Source organism: Danio aesculapii, chromosome 13 (genome assembly GCF_903798145.1).
Source record: "Danio aesculapii chromosome 13, fDanAes4.1, whole genome shotgun sequence".
NCBI classification, from domain to species: Eukaryota; Metazoa; Chordata; class Actinopteri; order Cypriniformes; family Danionidae; genus Danio; species Danio aesculapii.
Genome location: NC_079447.1, coordinates 39,076,550 through 39,101,550, shown reverse-complemented (window position 1 = coordinate 39,101,550; position 25,001 = coordinate 39,076,550). Strand labels below are relative to the sequence as shown.

The following is a 25,001-nucleotide window of genomic DNA, read 5'->3' as shown; positions in this document are numbered from 1 at the left end:
AACATTGAGCCTCTTAACAGATAAACCCATTACATGAACTAATAGATGTCAGGGTCACCGGCTCCAAGAAACGCTCCAATGCTTTAACTCCAGACCTTCGGATACTGATAACTTCAGGTTCACGCTGGAGCATGGTCGTTCAGGCTGTTTTCTTATTTTGTTTGTTTTGTAAATAGAAAAGTTATAAATATGTAGATAACACTTTATTTTGATGGACAATTTGAGGATTAGTAGACTGTCTGCTTATAATCTTAATATCTGTTGATACCGCTCCTTCAGCAGACATTTAACTAACTATAAGAAACTTTGCAAATACACGTCAGCTTACACAAACCCTAGCCCAGTCTACTTAAATTTTAATGAGAGTTAGTTGACATGTAGACGCAATGTAACTTAAATTCAACAAACAGACCATCAGAATAAAGCGTAACCTATACGTTTAGAAAATAAGACATCAAAAAAAAATAAATAAAAATAAACAACAGCCTATAAAGTAGGGCTGCACAATATATCGTTTCATCATCGATATCGTAATGTGTGCATCCTCAATAGTCACATCGCAGAATATGCAATGCCAAGTGTGGCTTATTGTTGATCAGGAGCTTGTAGATTAATGGCAAAGTTTAACTATTGTGGATTTAAAGTTCATTAATTGCATTTGTTTTTGTTTTGTTTTTTTCTGTTTAACAGATTGAGTTTAAAGCAATCTGGCAAAAGAAACAATTTTGCTTTAACAAGCACTAATTAAATAACATTTCTATAGATAAGACTGCCAAGTGTCATTTTACATTAGATTGTTTTTTATATATTTGTGTCCAACTGCCATTACAGGATGTCTGCGGGGTCTTAAAAAGTATTAAAAGTTGTGAAATCAATTATGGGAATATTAAGGCCCTTAAAATGTATTAAAAAGTCTCAATGGCATTTTTACAAGGTCTTAAATTTTGTTCAAGCTTTGTCCAAAGTGTTTGACTCCAAAAAAGCATAAATATATTTATTTTCCTCCTAATATTAACAACGGCTTGCTCGATCCACGCGATTGGTTCGTGTCGGGGTGCGTCCAGCCAAGCTCCTACATCCGGGTGATGTCACGTAGTTTGCAACTAACACGGGAAGGTGATGTGACACTCTCCACATGTAGCGAAACCGTAGAGTGAACCAGATGGCAAAATGGAAAAATGTAAGTTTGCGTACTCCTGGTTGGAGAAAGAAGAGTTTAAACAGAGGCTGAAGCCTGTCACTAGCTACATTTCCATCCACCAATTTTAATGCACATAAAAAAAATGGTTGATGGAAACGCTAAGATGGGCATACGTCTTGAAAATGGGCATAAAAAACATATGCGCATAACTGAGTAAGATAAACTTTTTATTCAATAAGAAAAGATACGCATAAACTACGTTGGAAACACTTTCTAAAACGCCTTAACCGTTTCAGTATTAGTGTTATTATATTATTAATGACCTCCAGAACTGTTAAGAGTTTCTGTGCTCCGTGTCTCATGCCTTCAAACGCCACCACATGTTCATTGCATGCCAGGATTTCCTTTTGAGATGTAAGTCATTTATTGGATGGAAACGCTGCTTAAATCGAACATCTTTTATGCGATAATCCAGTTTTGCACAGTTAATTCACATTTTTGAATGGAAACATAGCTGATGAAAACAACCATGAGGCCTACTGTACGTGTTATAAAAGAAAATTAATATATCGTCCGAGGGGCATAAACGTTGTTAAGTCCCACATGTAGGGTGCTAGCCACAAGGCTGCTGTTGGCCGCAGAGAACAGCCGCAGCCGTCCATCGCTGACCCAATCCAACACGACAGCTAAACTTGTCAAAACAGCTATGACAGCAGCTAACTATTTATTTACAACTGTTTTTTTTAGTTAAAGGTTTGATACTGATTAGAACTTGAAGTGGCGATGAGGTCTTAAAATATTCTGAGAAGGTCTTTAAAAAGCCTTAAAATGGTATTAAAATCACCTTTAGGATTCCTTCATACACCCTTGCATGAAGACTTACCAGCCAAACTTAAAAAAAATGTCTTGTTTGTATGCATGCCCACTCCACTATAAAATCACCCCAAACATTCTAAAATGGTGAATTCTTCCCAAAAAGAGATATTCAATCCATCTGGTGAAATGTATTTCATATCGCAATGCATATCACTGAAAAACTAAATATTGCAATGCCATTTTTTACCAATATCATGCAGCTGTACTATAAAGCCTCCAAGTTCACAGGAAGCTTACCTTTGACCGCCTTTTGAAATCTACTCAAATTGTGCACAAGTTTACATGGACTTTGAACTGAGTGAAAACAAATTAGAAATTGTGACAGCAGAAAGAAACACAGCAAAAATGTGAAAAGTCGGAAACATATCTGAACGAAGTCCTGTCCAATATTATATACTGTATATTTGCTTATTTCTTGGGCCTCAAAACAATACAATACAATATTTATTTATAAAGCACATTTAAAAACAACCAAAGTGCTGTACATGGGAGTACTAAAGACAGAGAAGAAAACAGACTATAAAAGAAACATTTAACAAAATAAAGAGTCACAAAACACACTTTTTGAGATGTTCACAGTCATATATTTGTCCCATGCTGCTAAAAACACTTTTTGGACACATTTCACATAAAAGTCAAAATTTGTTGTTTTTGTATTATTTCAAGCAAATTCGTTCTGCCGGTTTTTAAAAAGCTGCATCACGGCCATGAAATCCTTGTGTAAATTCCAATGTGGAGACTGGATGTCTGTACCGGCGGGTACACCGTGACGTCTTTGAGTTTTTATCATTAGTTCAAGAGAAAGACTTTGTTTGAACCAATCAGCGCGTACTATTGTTTATGAGGTGAAAATTCATTAATATGCATGATAGCTTCGAAGACCTGTTACTATGTTCAGACGGCAGAGAGATGCCAAGTTGTGTTGCCAACCGTAATTTAAAATAAGTGGAAGAAGAAGAATTGTTTGGAGACATGGGTCGTCAGGTTTTGTTTTCATTTCCCACTATGAGAGCGTAGCTGGACTCACGTGTGCATTACAGTGGTCTGTTAACACACAACAAAAATATGTTTGTAAGGAACATTTTTTTTACCCGAGAGTGTTTCGCATTTGGAAATGCTGAAATCCAGATTTGCCACTTATCTCCTTTAAAAAAAAGACACTGTTCCAGTTTGTGTTGATTGTCCTGTCTGCAGATTTGTTAGGTCAATGTTCTTTGTTTGTTTATTTAGATGGCAAAGTTAGTTAGTATCGTCAGCAGTACTCTTTCCATTTTTAAAGACATATCTTAGTCAAATGATTTAGTTAATATGTTTACAGTATGTTAATATCACTACAATATTATGGACTGGAAGATCTGCTGTAAATGCTGCTCTCTGAATGTAAACCTGTAAACACCTTAATCAAACTATTACCATCTTGTAGAATTTTTGCCGCATTTTCTGACAGGATAATCTATACATACACGGCTTTCTGACACTATTCTCTGCACCTACTGAGTGCATCTAAGTTACCGAGAAATGAGGATGTTTTTTTTTTCTTCTCCTGTACAGCATGCAATATCAAACATTCCATTAAAACTACACTTTTTCAGCAGTTCCTTGAGTCCAATATCTCCTTTGTCACAGGGGGCATGCATGAAATGTTCCTGAATGAAAGTGAAAGTGCCAAACTGCAGTTAAAGTCGAAAAATTAATAATTTGGCAAATAATTTGATTACAGATGTCTATGTAAACATAGTCTTTCTCCTCTGCATCTGTGTTTGTTTTGCCTCTGTAAAAATCAGTGCATGATCGTACTGAAACTCCTCTTTTCATGCAAACCCTTCTCTCTTTCGCCACTTGACACTCACACCTAAACAAAGCTGAACTCGCCCACTTTCCTGACTGTTGTTCAAACTAGAGGTGTGAAAACACCCTGCTGAGACAGTGGGGGTTTCATGGCCCTTTAAAACACACTTAAACACAGAAATGGAGGAAGAAAATCTGATGTGACTTGATAGTGTTCCAGAGTTTAGGACCAGCAACTGCAAATGCTCGATCGCCTCATTTTTAAGGCTTGTTTAGGCACGGTGAATAAATTGAAATCATAAGATCTCAATGAACGAGAGGAGGTATACGGATAGAGCAAGTCTGTAAGGTACTGAGGTGCAAGATTATTGATGGCTTTGTATACTAAAAATAATTTTTAAAGTCAATTCTGTATTTAATGGGCAACCAATGAAGTGCAGATAAAATAGGAGTCACTGACTCGTGGTTTCGAGATTTGTTTGTTTTATTGTTAAACGCTATAACTGAAATGAAATGTTTCAATTAAATGGTGAAAATTTATCAGATTTAGTTTAAATGCACATACTGTCATCAGACATTGCAGAGACTTTGGTGAGCAAATTGAGTCAAACGCAGATTCTGCTTGACCAGTGTGTTTAGTATTGAACTCTACTGTGTTATAAATGTGATTAAGTTTTGTTTGCAATAAGTTTTTGTTTAAAACGTGCATACAATTTAAAGTAATGTTTTCTGTTTATTTTGAAATATTATTATATAAATTAGGAAATTACCCATGCCAAATTTAATGTAATATCATTTGGTATGTTTACCTTTGGCCCACGGCTCTCAATGATATTTTGTTTTTGGCCCTTCATACGAAAAAGTTTGGGCACCCCTGGTCTAGAACTACCTGTGCATTTAACAATTTTATTGCTCAACTTCCAGCCAATCAGAATCAAGAATTTTTAAAAGATCAAAATGATAATGATATTTATGAAGCAAGCACAACAATTTTTTGTTTATATTGTCAGTGAAATTTCAAGATAAACTCTTAAGTCTAGATGGACTTGCTCACACTTTTAGGAGTTGACTGAAAAGTTGTCTGTATTTGCTTTTGAAGCCTCATGTTGTTGCACATGTTCAATCGGGATGATGTGTTCATCCCCACGGAAAGAAACATCCTATCATTCCAGAGCTCATTTGTCTCCGACAGGATAAATAACATGAGTGGTCCCATTACGGTTGTTATCGGTTCAGTGTCCAACATGCACTCGTGCTGCGTGACGAGGGTTTTGACTGTCGACAAACCCAAAGGGTCCTAATCGGGGTCCATGGGGTGTTCCTGTCAGTCCTGTCACTTCAGCCGCACATTAAGCAATCAAACAAAACAACATACTCAACTGATCCATGTCAGGGATGGTATTTACCACAATCCTCCTGGTTGGGTTCATCTACTCCATCTAAAAGGGATAGTTTTGCTTCTTACATCTTTATTCATCCTCATTTTATTCAACTTCATCATCATTATTTCAAACCAGATTTCTTGTGTGAAACACAAGATTTATAACTAATATTTAAGTCTCTTTCTTTTTGTACTGTATGTATGCCTGTATTAATAAACAAATGTTTTTCAGAGTGTATTTAGTGTTAATACACTGTTGCAGTGTATTGCTGCATCCCAATTTGCCTCCTAAATACTATTCAAATATAGAATTATTTCTGGTAGAAATTTGAAGTGCAGATTTTATCCGCTGATATTGTCCACAAATCATTGCATGTTGGATAGGAACTAGATTAGAGCTCCAAACAAAAAAGTCCAACTACAAACATTTGAAATCTACAGTTCAAGTCAAGAGGCTTTGGTAAAGATCTTTAAACAATTGTTAATTAATATCTAACCTATTGGAAAATATGTATATTGTATCATGTATTATATTATTAAATAATAATATGTATTATTATTATTATAGGTAGGCGTAGATTAAAAAAAATAATCTAGATTATTCTCACCGTAATCTTGGAATTAATCTAGATTAAAATAGCTTATTTGAATTCTGCCAAAGGCATTCAGAATATGTGTGCTACCCAAATAATGACTAAAAGTAAGTCTTTGAGAATGGGTTTCTCAAGCCAGGTGTCGCATTAGACCAGGTTTCCAAAATGCCTCACAAACTGCTTGAGAAACTGTTCTACTATGAAAATTGGTGATGAATTTTGTTCAATAAGATGTACTTGTGTTTACAAACTGTTTATTCAGCTAAATGCTGAAGGCCTACATAAGCTTGAAACAGTGAATAACTGAACTAAACCGAAATGGAATTTAAATTTTGACACTAGGAATACACACAGGTTCGAAGACTCGTTCTTGCCACCTACGGTGCAATTCGGCAAGGTATACTGTACATCTGTGCCAAAATATCAAGGTGAAAGTCATCATAGCTTGCGTAGAATAGACCCAGCTCCCAACTCCACTTTGAGAATAGATTAACGGCGATATATATATATATATATATATTTTTTTTTTTTATCGCCCGATAAGAGTCTCGTGTTAACACCGATAACGCCCCACCACTGATTATTAGATTGTATTATTTCCTGCATTTTATATTATATTTTACTATACTGCTGCTGCTGCATCTCCAATATGCTAGGAAATTAAATATGAAAGTAATGTGAATGTGATAAGATGATTGACCGCACCACAACTAAGCAAAAAAATTATCTGTTAATGGGGGAATAGAATATCTATACATACTTTTAGGACATAGTTAGGGATGGGTATCATTAATGTTTTAACATTATTACTACTTTTATCAATACCACTTAACGGTTCGGTACTTTAATAGTGCTTTTTGTAGGGGTTTTTATTTATTTATTTTTTAACTATTTTATTATTACGTTTTTAGTGTAAAATAAAGCAAACCCAATAATTAAACAAATGTAAAAAATAAAAATCCTGTAAAAGAATAAACAATTGTCTGAAGGAAAATGACTCTCAGTTTTTAACCTTTTTTTTCTTCTGGAGAAAAGTCAACATGTTTGCCTTTTCTGGAAGAAGTCGGGATCTTTTTTTGGTTTCTTGTGTTCCCTGCAGTTGAAAAAAATACGCTCTTGTAGTTGCAAAATTCAGTTAAATTATTGGATAATGTTTATGATTTTTCATTAACACATTCACATAAATGAGTTACCGATGTTTTGAGAGTTAACAACATAGAAATAAGCAGTTTTTTAAAGAATTTCTCAATAAGTATAGTTTATTATTAGGCTATATTTGTAAGTACAGTAATGTAAAAACATTTTAAATGTTTAAGATTTTAGGCTAATGCAGAAAAAATACTGTTTTCATTGTAACTGAATGTGTGTGTTATTAAACTAATATTGTACTAATTTAGAGAGACCTTATGTGATTGACTGCTAGCATAACGATGTGGATGATGTACCTTTAGCCAGTCAGTCGAAAACTTTTCATTTGTCTTTCTGCAGTTAATGCACTTTTGAAAGATGCTTAGCCAGATTGCTTGCGTTTCTGCTTACAAGAAAACAACTTGCTGCGTTTGTTGTAATAAGCATTGTCGCTGTCCACTCGGAAAATACAACCTGTTTGATTCTCTCCACCCCACTGCAAGCTTACGAGCTGTGTGTGCGCTCGAGTGTGTGTCGCGAGCTATGTGTGTGCTCTTAGTGTGAGCCTCCACTGAGCACATGCGGGCACATCCGAGAAATGTGAAGGTTTTTATACTTGACATGCTCGCCGTTGTACTATTGGGCGAAAACACGAGCATTTTTCATATAGGTTTGCCAACTGTGCAGACGAATATCTCAAATTAGAAAAGGTTGGTCAGTTAAATTGTAAGTAACTACTGTAAGTAATGTTTATTCAGCAATAATTCTCCAGTACAGATAGCAAAACCATTAACGTCAGAGCTTATTAATACTTCAGTCTTTTATAATAGTACCGATAAAGTACAGAGTTTTGGTACCCTTATGCAGCATATAAGATTTGATACTTTTTTGCTAATTTTTTTATAAGCTTAAAATTATTTAGGTTGAAATACACATGCATTTCTGCTTTAATTACTTTTATGATTTTTATTAATCACAAACAAGAGTAACTTTTTGTTCATAAATTAATACGTACACTTGGTTTATTATCCATGCTTTATGCTTCAGCCTAATGAGGCTTCTGTTCAACATTTATTTGTTCATCTTTAAATGAATGTACTGCATTGCAACATGTTTTCTCATGCCAGCCTGAAAAATGACAGCGATTTGATCATATAGCATTTCACTAATTATGCAGAATGCTGCCGTTTTCTTTTAGCAGCTGCTTGCTCAATGTAAAGGTAGATGTATGGTGACAATGGATGTTATGCATAGTCTGCTGTGCTATTATAAAAATGTTTTTGTTTTACACACTGTAAAACGCGATTCGTTGACTATACTTTAAAAATGTGAGTAAACCCGTTGCCTTATAATTAATTAGTAAGTTATCGAACGATGTGCATAATTTATAAAAATATAACTTAAAGATACACTTTTTTCAATTTCAATAGTCGAGTGTTACCTTTTTTTTTTTTAAATAATTATTTTTTTATTGTGTGTCAATATAATCGATTAAACAAGACTATTGAAACCTGTTGGTCATTTTTGATTGAGATGTGAATAGTCTAATCTAATTTAATGATCTATGCTAAGCTATAAGCTAAGCTAAAAGTTCTCCCACCAGACATGGATTAAAAAATGGTAAAACTCCAACTGTAGTGGACTTTTTTTTTACGTGTTATTTTAACAGTTCCAAACTACTATGTTTACTCCGTTTTTTTTAAACAAAGTCAGTTTGATGCTTTTAAAGTAACGTTTACTCACTTTTTTAAGTAATTAATTACATTTTACAGTGCAGTAAGTAGTAAAATTTGCTTTGCGTAAATATTTAACTTTTAAAAAATCTTTAAAATTGTTCTTGTTTCATACAATATGATGCAGAAAAGCCTGGTGCATCAAAAATAATAACAAATATGATACTACAAGTTATACTGATATTAAACTAATAGTTTTGTGATTCTGTCTTTTATACCTTCTTTTGAATTTATTCTAATTGCACAACAATTGAAATAACAAAATGCAAACAAAATCTTTTTGTGAGTAAAGATGTTTGGTACACACAGCTTGGTGAAATGCACACATATTCCATGCTGAAAACACAAATTTTGTATCAATAATGTTTATTTTTAATAAGCGTATATGCAGTTTGTGTTGTGGAACAAAATGTCCAAGTGTTGTGGAGTTGCACATCATTGTTTACCAAAGACCATATGTTACTCCTGAATAGAATATCCCCATTATGAAAACCCACAGTGGCCAATTAGCCTTCTGTGCTTGACATCACAACTTTGGCACACTCCTCATCCTCTCTTCAAGTCTGCGTTTGAAGAGGGCAACATGTCGTTGGCTGGTTGGGGAACATCTGTTAGAGTTACGTCTGCCTCGTCACATCAAATGTCAAATCAAAAATGATTGACAGGCTTTTTAACGGCATCTGTGTTCATTTCCATAATCGCTCAGTAGACGTATTGCATGCCTCAAATTGTGCAGTTGATAATGTACAAACAATTAGTCGCAGAGTTAATATGCTGCCAGCAAATTGGTTCAGGTTGAACAGTCTGGAAACAAAATGCTGCTTGTTTGAAATGCTTTTGTATTTAGTGCTGCTTACCATTCTGTTTCTGTACGCAACTTCTTCCTAATTAGCTTTTGATTGCTTTTTTAGACTCTATCCAAAAGATGTACTGTTGCACACTGGTGTTTTTATAGTGTATGCAACAATGCTATTCAAGAAAAACCTAAAATGTGTTTAATCATTTGTGTCCTTGTATGCATTTACAGAACCTGAGATGAACTTTTACTGCTAGACAACTCAAAGAGCAGCTGTATTAAATAATTAATTTTATAGGGCACTTATGATGAAAATCAACTTTAGTAAGCTGTTTGGACTGTGTGTAGGTATAGTGTGTCAACAGTCATATTGGAGTGATAGAAACGAAAAAAAATTCCTGACGTTAAAATAGGATCCAAATCCCAGTGATTTTGAGGCCCACTTTGAGGAAATCAAGTGAATCTTGATGAAGTTTAACAAAGTTTAATGAGAAATATGGCCTCCGAATACTGTGGTGTTCCAAATTTTCGCCCGCTGTTGTCTAGAACAGTACTCCATATTTTATGAGATGAGATTTTGGACAAATATATTCAAGGTCATTATGTCAAGTGCCTACATGTCAGCAATAAACCTTACTACCAGAAAGCTGATGAAAATGCAGTGCACGTACATACTGACATGTTCCCATTCTAATTTTTGTCCCTGCAGATGTCTTATTAAACATACATTAAATTTTTACTTCTGTTCAAAAACAACGTTTACTTCATTTTACATACACTTGAACATACCATGAATATGGTAGTTCTCAGTTCTTTAACATTTTGAGGTTTTATTTATTTTAGTTGGTTTCATTCAGTTTGTTTTTCAACTTTTTAGTTGTTTCTGTCTCTTTGTAAACTTGTGTTTATGTCGTGGGCTGAGAAAAGGTTTTAGAGCGTGTAATTTTGGCCCAAGATGCTGGGTCACTGTGTGTGTGAGATGAATGGAGGCATGGAGAAGAGAAAACAGCCTCCCAGAATAACACCAGTCACTGGGAGCAGTTCAGCCCTCCAGAGGCCAACTGCACACACACACACACACACACACACACACACTCTTTACTGGAGAGATGGGAAGATGGGCTTGTTATTATTTAACCAGAATGTACATTTTCATTACAGATACTACATACTACAGTATTTCGTTTTTACTCCTATAACAGTGTTAAAGTCACATTTACTTTAAGATTTCAATGTTCAAATACAAAAATATGTGAGATGTTTTGAGAAGTCTCTTTGCATTTATTGAAAATATGACATATTGCAACACTTGCAATATGCTACACTTTTATTCATGATTATTTGGTGACTATAAAGAGTCAAAGGACATTTATAAATAGAAGTTTGGACAGAGGAGAAATGGTCGTGCCCAACTGAGCCTGGTTTCTCTCTAGGGTTTTTTTTCCTTCACTTTCGTCAATAGGTGAAGTTTAGTTCCTCACCACTGGCTTGATTGGTTTGGGACTTGTGGAGCTGCACATCGATGGATTTACTATTTGCTTGTACTCTCTGCAGTGAAATTTAAACCACAATGAACTGAGCTAAACGGAATTTCAACTCTGAAAACTGGATTGACACAGTTTAATTTTACTAGAACTTCTGTTAAGCTGCTTTGACACAATTTACATTGTAAAAGTGCTATAGAAATAAACATGAATTGAATTGAAATAGAAAAAGTTTGCAAATTGTTTAAAAGTGTGTGTGTGTGTGTGTGTGTGTGTGTGTGCGTGCGTGCGTGTGTGTGTGTATGTGTGTATATATATATAAATATATATATATATTTATATATATATATATATAAATATATATATATATATATAAATATATATATATATATATATATATATATATATATATATATAAATATATATATATATATATATATATATATATATATATATATATATATATATATATATATATATATATATATATATATACACACACATATATATATATACACATATATAGTGTGTGTGTTTACATCCCTCAAAATGGTCTTATAAAGAAGTTAGACATTTCTTGAAAGGCTCCCCATTGAATTTAGCTGTGATTCTGAGCATCCATTGACTTCAGGGACCACAACTGTTGTTAACATTCACGTCTAGAAACTCAACAGAGAAATAGTTCACTTGTAAGTGAAAATTTGCTGTTACTTACCCTCAGGCCGCCTTTTTATCTGTAGTAGAGTGAATCTTAATCTCAGCCTTCACACCCCAGCGCTCTGCATATTTTGCAAGTCTCCGTTAACACACCTGACTCTGATAACCAACTCTTCAGAAGAGAAGCTCCATGCATGAACTGTGTTCAGATTGACAGGGTCCCTACACAGTGTGCATTGCTTCATTGCTCCCTACCTGAGCATGGAATTTTTATTTTTTTTACTTCAGAATGTTCATTCACAGATTTGCGCAACGCCACTGTCTGTGGAGCCTTCACACACTTCACACTCTTCTAGTAAGTGTTGTCCATGTGAGAGTATGCCTCTGTAAATAAATGCAATTTAAATTCACATGTTGCTCACTAAAATGCCTATTGAACAAAACGCATATGCTCTCTCAACATAATATTCACGACATAATAGGCAACCGATTAGAAAATAATTTAATCAAAATTGAAGCTAGGTTAGCCTAGCCGCCTCATACGCTGACCAATCATTCATGCACAGCAGGAGAGGTGAAAATTAAAAATAATCTAATAACAACAAATTAAACTGTGATTTCCCTTTTTTAGCCAAAAAGCCTGATAGATTAATTGTTGTCCAATGAAATATAGCATTACTAACTGACGAGGAAACACGCATGGACAGTGCTTCTACATAATTCATTCATAGAAAAAATAGCCAGAAAAGGGAAATTGATGGATTTGGGCCAAATAGTAGCATCGTTGACCCATAACAATGTACAGTACTTATAACTGTCACTATGTTTGTGTGCTTTTTATACCGTTTCTATTCTAATTTGTTGCTAAGCCACGATTAGTGTGTGGTGGTTTTCGGGTGTAGCTTAACGAAGGGTAAATTGTGGTGCTTTGTGATTCATAAAGTTCGATTATACCATGTGCTACCAGTAATTTTACAGTTAAAAAAAAACATATATAGGAAGGTGAAATAAAATTATTACCCGACTCCTAAGAAGTCAAATGATTGGTCTTTGCAAGAAAAAATTGGTCTTCGCTGGGAAAATATTTAAATATTTTATATTTAAAAAAATATATTTTTTCGATGGTCTACACAACAAACCATCATTATACAATAACTTGCCTAATTACCCTAACCTGCCTAATTAACCTATTAACCTATTAACCTAGTTAAGCCTTTAAATTTCACTTCAAACTGTATAGAAGTATCTTGAAAAAATATCTAGTAAAGTATTATCTACTGTCATCATGGCAAAGATAAAATAAATCAGTTATTAGAAATGAGTTATTAAAACTATTATGTGTAGAAATGTGTTGGGAAAAAAAATCTTCTCTCCATTAAACAGAACTTGGGGAAAAATAAACAGGGGGGCTAATAATTCAGGGGGGCCAATAATTCTGATTACAATTGACATCCCATTATGCAGCAGCAGTCAAATTAGGACACTTAAAAAATGCCTTTTGAGTTTAAAGATGATCGGCCTGCGAAATCAAGTTTACCGTTATAAATGAAATGGGTATAGTCCGTGAGTAAGTGGATTTTCCGCGGATCCACCGCTCACATGCGCTGCAGATAGGCTGAATGATAATCTTTTAAAAAAATAAGTTATTTAGGCTATACTATTTGCTCATGCAAAATTAAAAATCAGAATAATATTTTGAAAGCTAAAATACAGTTAGCATATCGATTTTGTTTTGACTTGTAGCTCATGGCCCTACAAAATAAAAATAACCTGAAAACAAGTTATTAAAATAGGCTTAATAAATAAATAAAATGACGGGTAGGCCTAGTAATCTAATGGTTTATGATGCCAAATGCCAACCTGACCACAGAAAAAAACCTCACTTTTGATAGCCTAAGGTAAATTTTTATTTTTACGTTTATAATGATGACACAAGTTATATAGCCTATTGAGTTGTGTGTTATCCTAAAAGTTAACCAATTTTCATAGTAATAACTGTGAATTTAGGTATCTTTTTTTAGGTATTTTTACGCTAATGCCTTAATGTAACTAAATATTTTTTAAAATGACATTAGATTGTAACATTTAACTTTTTTCCAACACTGATGTTGGTTGGGTTATAGACTATGTGAAGCGTGATGCTTATTTTGCTTATTTCACTATATTTATTTACCGGTTGTACGCCCGGTTGTGGGCGTCTTTACCTAAAACTTTAAACATTTATAGGCCTGTTATTTGAAATAAAACAGAAAGAAATAAGGAGAATAAAATATCATTTAAAGCACTCGTTTGGTGCTGAAGCCATGATTTGTCTGCGTTAATAAACGGTGTCGTTGCATTACTTTAATAAAATCAGTAATTGCAAAAAATTTGCATATTATTATTATTATTATTATTATTACGATAAAAAAAAATATATTACTGCTTAAGTCAGTAACTTAGGCAGTAATGCAAAGCAATAATAAATGTGAATAAATAGCCTAAATGCAAGGAACAAGGGGGACCAAAACCAGACACCAGGTCTAGTGCCCCCCTATGGGATTAAAATGTCCCCTCAGTTATGACATCCTGGTGCTGGGACTGTAGTGTAGGCTGTGTGTGCATCTGACTCTGAGCTCCAGCAGTCACCACAGAGAGCAGTGCATGTCGGGTAGTTTATCAAGGATGTACCACTGGATCGCGTCTCACTATAGTTGTTAAACGTCTCTATCTAACGACACTTCGGTCTTTTGAATCTATCAGGTAACGTGTCACAGCGTCATTACACTGCTTTAATCTTTCGCTTTCATGCGTGTACTTAGTAATTTAAGTAAAAACCTCAGAGACTGTTGGTTGGTTCCTGTTGGTTGTGCACCTTTTTTACCAACCAAGTTTGTCGACGCCATTCACTTTGCCTATTCATGCCAGAGTCCCATGGAAAAAGTGGTGGTAATTTGTGTGTAACTTATCTTTATTTATTTATAATTAATAAATGGGTCAGGTAGTTGAAATGGTAGGCAACAAATAAATAATTCGTTATGAATTCATTAATTATTCATAAATAATTAATTCACCGGCACCTACGATGCCATCGTCCATCGCCATGTTTCACATTAGACAGTGTACGGTGACAAATTGGTCGACATTGCCCAACCCTAGTTCATGAAATGATACCTTTTGCACTGCTGCATTGTAGAGACAAACTCTTTTCCTCTACATATTGTTTTGCCCTTCAGCAAAACAGACACCTTAAAGTTCTTCTTCTTTCTGGCAGACATCTCATTTCAAATGTTTAGATGTTAGGACATCCAACATCAGGAATGCCTGTTATCGACCTGGAAACCTCCGGTCATAAATTTGCTGTCAGTGTGAATTGGGCACTAAAACATGCTGTCAGCACCTGAAACCACATGCGGTGATGGACCTTGTTTGTAAAATTTCACTTCTGGTTTGGGAAGGCACTTGTTTCACAGGTTTAAGTTAGCGTCAGTGCCAGGCTCATAATGGAGAATAAATGATTTTCCATTATCTCTGAATAACTCCCATAGAGTGCCTGAGAGACGAGCTGTTGCCTTCCACAAACAAGCTTTTTTTTTTACTGACAGCTAGATTGAATTTACACATTGAAATGTATAAGAGGCAAATTCCATAACCGCAGGACTATTTTCACATTACTAGCATTTTTGCTCATGTCTGCACGCGTTAGACTCTGTGCCTCATCCCTGTCCAATTTTCAAGCAGTCGGTAGGATTTGTGTTGTTTTTGTTGACTCGCACATGACTGTGTGTATATATCACATCTCAGGGGGGAGGGTTTAGAAACGCACACTCTTGTCAGGCTTTAAAATACACCTTCTCTTGCTGACTGGTGCTGTAAGGAGCCAGAGTGACTCACAGTTAATCACGTTTACACTGTCGTCACAAATCCACTGCGCAACACAGACACATTTGCCACTTTTGCAGTCTTAAAGGGATCGTTCCCCTAAAACTGCAAATTCTGTGATCATTTACTTGATCTAAACCTGTTTGGCTTTCTTCTATTGAACACAAAAGATATTTTGAAAGCTGGAAATCTTACTTGTTTTTATTCTTGTGGAAGTTAATGGTTACAGGTTTTCAGCTTTCTTCAAAATGTTTTCTTTGGTGTTCGACAGAAGTAAGAAACTTGTAACACTTTGGAATCGCTTGAGGGAGAGTCAATAATGAGTAAACTTTCATTTTTGGGTGAAGTATCCCAGCAAACATTTTTTTTGTTTGTTTTTTAAAGATGTCTAATAGATGTCTAAACATAGTCATCTTGGCTAAAACAAGGCTAAATTTGGGCTGTCAGTGAAAATCTAATAGACATCTAAGAATACTAGACTAGTAATCAGATAAACAGAAATGAATGACTACACATATAAAGTGTGTCTAATCTGTGTATTTGACGACTAGTTTAGTTTGAGGCTATTCTTAGATGTCTATTAGATTTTTACTGACAGCCCAAGTTTAGCCTTGTTTTAGCCAAGCTGTCTACATTTAGATGTCTATTAGACATCTATTAAACGGAATTGTTTGCTGGGTTTTCTTTCTTGCTTTATTTCTTCCTTGCTCCATTTCTTCCTTGCTTTCTTGCTTTCTTTTTAACTTTCTTGATTGTTTGCAAAAATTAACGCTGTTTGCTTTAATGTAGCCAAAATTATTACAAATATGTATTTTCTCAGTTTACGCATACAGTATTAAAGGGCCATGAAACCCCCTCTTTCGGTTCAAGAATAAAAAAAAATGCTCCAAGATGGCCGTGGAGCACTGCGAGCTGAGGGGGCTTTTCACAATAAGCTTTGAAAAAGGTGCACATTATTGCAAATAGGTTAAGGTTATTAGTTCTAAATAATTTTTACTAGTAACTAATAGCTTTTAACAGTTAAAGTTATTCTACAGTACATAAATATAGTTAATCTGCAGTTATAATATAGGTGATGTCTGTGTACATGTTCAATGAACACTATATTTGTGCAATTTACTTGGCTCATTTAAGATTTTTGAATAGAATATTTAAAGAAGATCTGTAGTCTTTGGTGATTCATAAAATTATAAAAAGGCCCAAGCTTGCAGTTAATTTGTGGAAAGCACCCTTAAATGTTTAAAAATGTTCACATATTAAGTTCCCAAGTAACTGAAAGTGTGAATCATAGAGTCACAGATGAAGTGTTAATGCAATGCGTTCGCTCAGGCATGCTTCCACATTTCTTGTGCCTGAAAACACACCATAATTTCCTAATAGTTTCTTGGAACATTATTTATGAAAGATGTGAATTTGTGTGAGACTGTGTGTCAGCTTGTGTGTTTTTGTAGAGGGCAGTTCCGGACACTCTATCCTGTATTGATCCCTGTCAGGCTTTGGGCTATAAATTCTCTGTTCGTTACAGATCGAATCGATAGGTAATTAGTCTGGGACATAAATGATGGAATCAAACATTGTGTATGGGATCCATGCAGCTTTTGATTTAAATGCCCAGGTAATATTAGTTTGTGTGTGTGAAACAGAAAAGGGGTATTCCTTCTATAAATTGTTATCTCTTTATTCTTTTTAGCAAATGTTGGGTTGCAAATCTGTAATTTATTTCAACTGATAATGTTCAACATAGGGTGGTGCATTGGGTAGCTCTGTCGCCTCACAGCAAAAAGGTCGCTGGTTTGAGCCTCGGCTGGGTCAGTTGGCATTTCTATGTGGTGTTTGCATGTTCTCCGTGTTTGCGTGTGTTTCCTCCGTATGCTCCGGTTTCCCTTACAAATCCAAAGACATGCGCTATAGGTGAATTGGGTAGGCTAAATTGTCTGTAGTGCATGTTTGTGTGTGAATGAGTGTGTATGGGTGTTTCCCAGTGATGGGTTGCAGCTGGAAGGGAATCCGCTGTGTAAAACATATGCTGGATAAGTTGGCGATTCATTCTGCTGTGGCAACCCCAGGTTAATAAAGGGACTAAGCCGAAAGAAAATATATGAATGAATGAATGAATCAGGGTTCATATGGTCATGGAAAACCTGGAAAAGTCATGGAATTTTGACATGGCATTTTCCAGGCCTGCAAAAGTTTAGGAAAAACAGAAAAACCCACAAAGTTTTGGAAAAGTAATTAAAATTAGTTTAACAAATATCTGTATACTTGAATTAGGGCTGCGCTATATTGAAAAAATCTGACATTACGATATTTCTATTTCTTTGATGTGTATTGCGATGTGAATAAAATTTCACCAGATGATTTAACAGGTTTATTTGGATTGATTGGGGGGATTTTGTAGGGGAGTGAATCTCAAATAATGTATTACAAACGAATTACAAGCATAGATAAAATATAGTAAATAAAAGTGAATAAAGTTTTCAGGTATTCACTATTTAGGTACAGATATTGAATAATCAACCCTGCATAGTCTTCATTGTATATTATTTAATCTCTATTACAGTTACAAAAAATGTCTTGTGGCCGGATGTTTTAAACTCTGAAATATTGAAATATTCACAGTCACAGGCCTGTGACTATTAAAGGGACAGTTTACTCAAAGATTCAGATGTGCTCAATATTTACTCACTCTTCACTTGTTTCAATACTATAGGAGTTATTAAATTATATTCTTTTTGTGTTCATAAAAAAAGAAGAAAACTCATAATGTTTGAAACAAATGAAGGGTGGAATGAAAATGGTAAGTCATTTTTGGGTGAACTATCTCTTTAAAAATGCATGCAGATGATAAACTTTTACTTCATTAAGATTAAACCCTATACTAAACTATAATCCCAACATTGCATATCCTGCGATGTGACTATTACGGATGCACACATTGCGATATCGATGCTGAAACGATATATTGTGCAGCCCTAACTTGAATATAGGTTGGTTGTCTTTACTTTTCTGTCCTTAACCAAAAACTTGCTCTCACATTGTTAGTGCTGTGTAAGCATTATCAAAATCAATTTTACATAAATATAAAAACAAATTTAAACAAAATAGATTGTTGTGTGTTCCATGATATGCTGTAATAATTTTGAACATCATTGTTTTTCGTATTATTCACCATGTATATACATTACATAAAAAACATTACATCATGAAAATGTACTTAAAGTTCTGGAAAGGTCTTGATAAAGTTATGGAATTTTAGTAGTAAAAATGTTTAAGAACCCTGATGAATGCTCAACATACAGCAGTGATTATTCTGCATATTTGCATCAAATGTGGACCAACCCAGCCATTGTGATTTCTTCCTTTCTTTTTCTTTTCTTTTTTTGGGCATTTTGTTGCTTTGCTATGACTTGGATTTCCACTATGAAATGCTGATTTCTTTAATATTTCTAATTAGCTTAATTGTCTCTCTTTTTATCCAGGCTGGAAGTCCAACCTCCATGAATGCACCCTGCAGCTTCCCCAGGAGTTCAGTGACGCCTTCAAACCAAGATATATGCAGGTAGGTTTACCCTCCCTTTGGCCTGAAGCCTCTGTGTACTCCTGATGTACGATCAAGTCCTGAAACAGCATAAAAGAGAACCCAAAGTGTCAAAACAAAAGTGGACCAACACAGCCATCCATCTTGATTCTGCCATTTTGCTTTCTAACCTTCCTCTCAGCTCCCCCCCCCACCTGTCTTTTTGTAATCTTTCTCCATGTGTTCTCTAATGCATGTCGCATGTCTCTTTACATCCGTTTTCTCTCTTCCCATTTCTGTTTCTGCACCTCTTTCTTTCTGTCCCATCCCTCTCCTTTCCTCTCGTATGCAGTTCTAATGACCTCGCTCAGGACGTGGGCTCACAGAGGCCCTTACAGGCCACCGTAGTGCTGTTGAACTCTAACGGTAAAAGCTCAGCATCTCAGGGTGTCACCATGACCACCCTCTGCCTGGACTCTCCCCCCAAGCCCAAAAATAAGACTTTATTTGGCACCGAATGGCTCTCCCTTCTCAAACCGTCAGTCAACCTTAAACCAGAAGCAGGAAGTCTCAAGTTCTCAAAGTCTCTGAATGATGTGGGGCAAAAAATGGACAGTCTATGCAGCGGCCTTCACTTTATAGACCGCACCTGTTCGGATGGGGAGCTGGAAACGGAAAAGGAACAACTCATGGAAGCTGGCCACATCAAAGACCTCAATGGTCACGGCATCCCCCCTCCTCTGTTTGCTTCTCAACCTCCATCATTCCTTAACAACTACAAATACATCTCCAACCCCGGGCCTGAGCAGTGTCTGGCTCCCGCTGCGCCTCCCCATTCAGACCGTCGAAGAAGCTCCAACTTCTTGCGCCTCATCTTCCCCTTCACCCGTTCTTCCACCGCAGGAAGTCTGCAGGCGTCTGAGATGGGGAGTTATGCTTCAAGGCTGCACATCGACAAGTCCTCCAGTGCTGTGCTAGACGTCAGCGAGTCCTGCTGTATGGAGGAGATAGGAGACGATGAGGTGTTTGAGGAGGACCCGTCCCGGTGGAAGATAAAGATGGAGGGGGTACGGGCTCCGCTATGTTCCCTCGAGGAAGACTGCGACTTGGATCAATGCACCTCTCCACTGTCGGAGAAGAACGGGCCACTGTCGCCTTACTCCCTATCGGGGGACTGCTGCAGGTTGGTGGGGCTTCCTCACTCCCGCCCGGCTCCTCTTACCCATGGGCTCTACCTTTAGAGTGATTCGTACCTCATAGTCCCGCAGCAGCCCTTTCCCCTGGATGCCGAGTTCCTACCAGTCCCAGATTCTCCTTCCAGTTAGAGCCTATGTGCTGAGGTAGTTTCCACTCCCACTGCTGATCGATAGCCCGGTTCATCTAGGAGTGAGGTTTCGAGTGCTAAAGATCCATGCTGTGAGAAAGTGTCCAGGCTGGTTGTGTGGGATGCATGAATAGTCCAAGCAGATTTCCTCCGAGAGATCCAGTCGATACTTAGGGTAGCTTGCGGAGTGCTGTAGTTTAGGTAGAATAGAGATTTAAGATATGAGTTTGATTGTGGCTCTCTGGCTTCGGGATTAGAGATCTGGTAGCAATGATTGTATTGATGGTCCTCTACAGGTTCACAGGTTTGCCTCGGGAAACAACTAGAGTAACTTATGAGGTATGTAATTGATTTTGCTGATGGCAAAGTAACTAACTTGGGAAGAAGAACTATTTTAAGTCCAAATGGTTATAAATATGACTTTTGGTTGTCTAACATTCTTTTATAAGAAATATTTGATTTCAGGAATCTGTGGCTTATTTTTTTATTTAAAGGGAGGCAATATCTAAAATTGGGTACTTTTAGAGTTGCTGCTACATTTGAATGACTAGTTAGTATTAGGGCCTGTTTAAACCTGGCCACTTCATGTGTTTTTCCTGAAGTGAGCCAAAGTGCTATCCAGAAATATTCAACAAAATAAGCATAATAGTATATAAAATACATAAAATACAAGATAAAATATTGCTAAGCTACCTAAAAAGGCACATATATTAAAATAACCATCAGGTGATCAGGTGTCAAGTACCAATGAAAAAAATTCGTTTTAAGAGCTGATTTGAATCTAAACAAAGAAGAGGCCTGTCTAATGGGCAATGGCAACTCATTCTAAGGTCTAGGACTTACCACAGCGAAAGCACGATCCCCTCTAAGCTTATGCTTTGTTTTTGGCACAATCAGCTGACCTGAAAGAATGAGTGAGCTTATAGGGGTGTATCAGCTCAGAGATATAAGGTGGGGCAAGACCATTTAGAGCAGGGATATTCAATTAGTTTGTCATGGGGGCCAGTTCATGAAAAGCATCCCAAATGAGGGGCCGAAGAGATATGACTTGCAATACGAGTAATGACACAACAGCATATTAGAGCCCATATGTTGTATTTTTGCTCCTTAAGACACACACGTTGTATTTTTCTACATTAAAATGTTAATATATTGTATTTTGAAACTACATAACATCAGTGCATTGTACAATAGCCTTTTTTTATTTTTTTTTATTTATTTATTTTTTTACAAACATTCAAATGTTGTATTTCAAAACACAACAAAAGCAGTGCATTGCTTAAGTAGGCTTCTTCTACATTCAGACACATTCATATGTTATGTTTTATACTGCATAAAAATGCAGCGATTCATAGATTTTGGTTGTACAATTATAGTCTGAGGACTAATCATGGTTTCATGGCTATCACCATTATTATGCATTTACTAGATGCTTATGGAATTTGAAATATACTGCTTATATGCATTTACTAGATGCTTATGGAATTTGAAATATACTGCTTATATTTTAAAGTGTTGTTTATTGCTGCTCAATAACCAAATACAGCACAAAATATTATTAAAAAAAACAAACAATAGTCCATTTCTCTCTTTGGACTTAACTAACACAGAGTCCGGCCTTTCAAATAGGACCTGAACCATTGCGGTGCTATGCCATTGATGCTACAAATAATTTTATATGTAAAAATATGCAATTGCGTTCAAGTAAAACATCTTGATACAGTACATGCTCTAAAAGCAGGATTTTTACAGGGAAAAAATTGCTATATCGTGACATATTTTCCGTTGTGTACTCGGGCACACCTGAGTGGAATTCCACTGTGTGCCTTATAAAGAGAGCAGGGAAAATAAGAAAATGTCTGTCATGTAAATAATATAAATAACATAAGGCTATTTTGTTGATTTAATAAAATAAAGTATTCATCCCACATACCTTTTCTGGGGAATGGGGACCTTGGAAGACTATTGTATGAATGTGAGTAATATGAATGTTGCGGTGGATTCATTTAGTTTCAAAAAATGGCAAAACATGTACCGTAGTTGATAATGAATATATATTATAATTCATAAAATCCACAACATTTTGATGAACACAGAAAAACCATATATTGTTGCAGTCATGTTTTAAGTCAGTCAAAGCATCTTTATCTTTTCAGCTAAAACTCTGTGCTTCCAAAATTGTACCCTCTTAAATATGTTTTACTTTAAAATGGAGCTTACTTCACAACAATTTAGAAATATGTTCTGTGTAGAACTATTATGATTGGAACTGTGAATGAGATCTGGCCATATAAACAATTTTCTCGTGGCCATTCTTTCCTTTCATTCATAAGTTCTCTCTTGTGACCTTATGATAATGCACTATCAGTATTAGGCCATCTGAGTATTTTTCACCAACATTTTTAAGAACTTATGAATATCTGATATACTTTTCAAATATTGTTTTCACCCACTGTATAGTTGAAAAATATATGCATTCAAATGCAACCTGGCTTATATCGGAAAGCAGCTACGATCATCAAGATCTGCTTTCTCTAAGCTAAAGTCTTGGCACTTTACCTGAGCTTTACTGGATGTCTTCTGTTAAATCAATTGTTTACATCTTCCTTAAAGGTAAGGTGAGGTTTCTTCCCACACGTATTAGCACTCGCACATGGTGCTGTGAAAACACATGTGCTCTTAAAATAGCTGACATTTAGAGATCGGCCAGCAAGACTTATTGGTTTAAAGCAGAGCTGAAATACCCAGGCTTGGAGATCTGCCACAAAGCAAGCTCAGGTGTCTTGAGGTGTGACCCACGGCAAGGACACAGTTTTATGTGGGAGGAACAGGATGTACTGGTGCATTTCAGTGTTTTAACAGCATATTTTTGATTATTAGGGATCTAAAAAAATAAATAAAAAAATGCATATATATATATATGTGTGTGTGTGTGTGTGTGCGTGTGTATAGTGCTCAGCATAATTGAGTACACCCCATTTTAAAAATGAATATTTGTATCCATTTCTCAGTGAATATAGGCAATGTATTTTGCTGCATTTAAACTAAATAAATTTATTGAACAGATATATTTATTAAAATCATATTTTAGTCACCAAACATATTTATAAATTGAAAGATAATACAATTAAATTCAAGCGAAATATGGGGAAAATTATAACCTACAAAACTAAATTTTAAATCTTGATTTTTATTTTTATTTATTTTTTTAATTTATAAATTTATATTTTTCAATGACATAAATGTGGGTGTACTAGTTTTTGTACCATAAGTTATTTTGTTAGACAAGCGCCAGATTTGGCTTCAGTACTGACTAATCTAATGTATATGCACAAATATAATATTGTAGCTTCCTATTAAAACTATGAACTTAAAAGATAGATTTGTGAGGGGTGTACTTATATATGCTGAGCACTTTAGTTATATACAGTCAAGCCTGAAATTATTCATGCCCGGCAAATTCTGGCTTTTAAGTTACTTTTGTTTAACTAGAAAGTTTATTTTTGACCTCAAATGCCACAGATTTCTCTCCGAAAGATAAAAGACGATGTATAAGAGGCATCATTGTGGGATTTGTGTGCGTGCGTGCGTGCGTGCGTGTGCTTCTCAGCTTTTATTTACATTTTATTTACATACTTTTTCAGGTTAGGGGGTCTCCTTGCCATCACCCTGATCTTTAGCTCCCTCCAATAGATTCACAATTGGATTTAAGTCAGGACTCTGGCTGGGCCACTGCAAAACAAAACATTTTTTTTTTTGTCTGCTAACCATTTCTTCAACACTTTTGCTGTGTGTTTTTGGGTAGTTGTAATGCTGAAATGCAGTTTGTCTGCAGACTTTGATGTTGTTGTTGAGAATTTTGATGCATCTAGGTTGAATAAAAGTAACTTCATTTAGTTTCAAAAATGGCAACTTTTAAGTTTATGGAAACTTTTTAAGTTAAAAAATGGAAACTTTTAAGTTTATGAATAATTTAAGGTTTGACTGTATATACTGTACTGTATACACATTCATGGCCTGGGTGGTATTCAGAAAACTTATGCAATTTGGTCAAGTTAATTCTTTAATGTGAATTAAAATGTAGTTAATTATTTGTACTCAAATTTATAAATTTTGTTGTCATGCTACTTTTCATGTATACATTTTTGGGTAAACGCTTATAAGATGTGTTACTTGTGGAAAGCCTTTTTTCCTTCCACAAGACCCCCTAAAAAAAACTGACTTAATTTTTTTTATGTTTGTATCTTGATATTTGTTTCTCAAAATGAAAAAATAATTCTAGAGAGAGGGAGACAAAAGAGATGTTATCTCGCAATTCAGAAAGTCAGAATAATGAGATATGAAGTCACCATTTGATTAAAATGTTAAAAAATGTATGTATTTTTATTATAGTGCGGTAAAAAGTTCTATAAATAAAGTGCATATAAATAAAATTTTTGCTAAAACTTATTTTGGTACAAAGGAAGTATCCTTAATTATTGTAACAAAATTACTAAATCGCACCAAATGCATTAAACGTCGAGATTAATTTTTTTAAAAAAGGGCCTTAAAATGGGTGTACAGTACAGTTGATCAAGAATGATACCTCTTAGTGCATTTACTTAAATACCGAGCTAAATAGAGTGATTGTTTGTTTAATTAAACCACTATTCCAGAACAGCGGGTCAATGAGCCATGAGCCAAACCTCATGAAAAGGCTGGACAGAATGTCTTAAAAGTGCC

General features: G+C 35.3%; 1 protein-coding gene across 2 annotated transcripts in view; it reads left to right on the top strand.

Moving 5' to 3' along the window:
- The window catches only part of marchf8 (membrane-associated ring finger (C3HC4) 8), a 223,674-nt gene that overhangs the window by 154,772 nt on the left and 43,901 nt on the right, over positions 1 to 25,001 (top strand). The window contains exons 3-4 of one of the 2 annotated variants that reach the window (XM_056470852.1): positions 18,918 to 18,997; positions 19,308 to 20,138. In XM_056470852.1, the coding sequence (XP_056326827.1) occupies positions 18,918 to 18,997; positions 19,308 to 20,138 (911 nt within the window). The remainder of the gene's footprint in view (positions 1 to 18,917; positions 18,998 to 19,307; positions 20,139 to 25,001) is intronic. The other variant, XM_056470851.1, reaches the window with a different exon arrangement.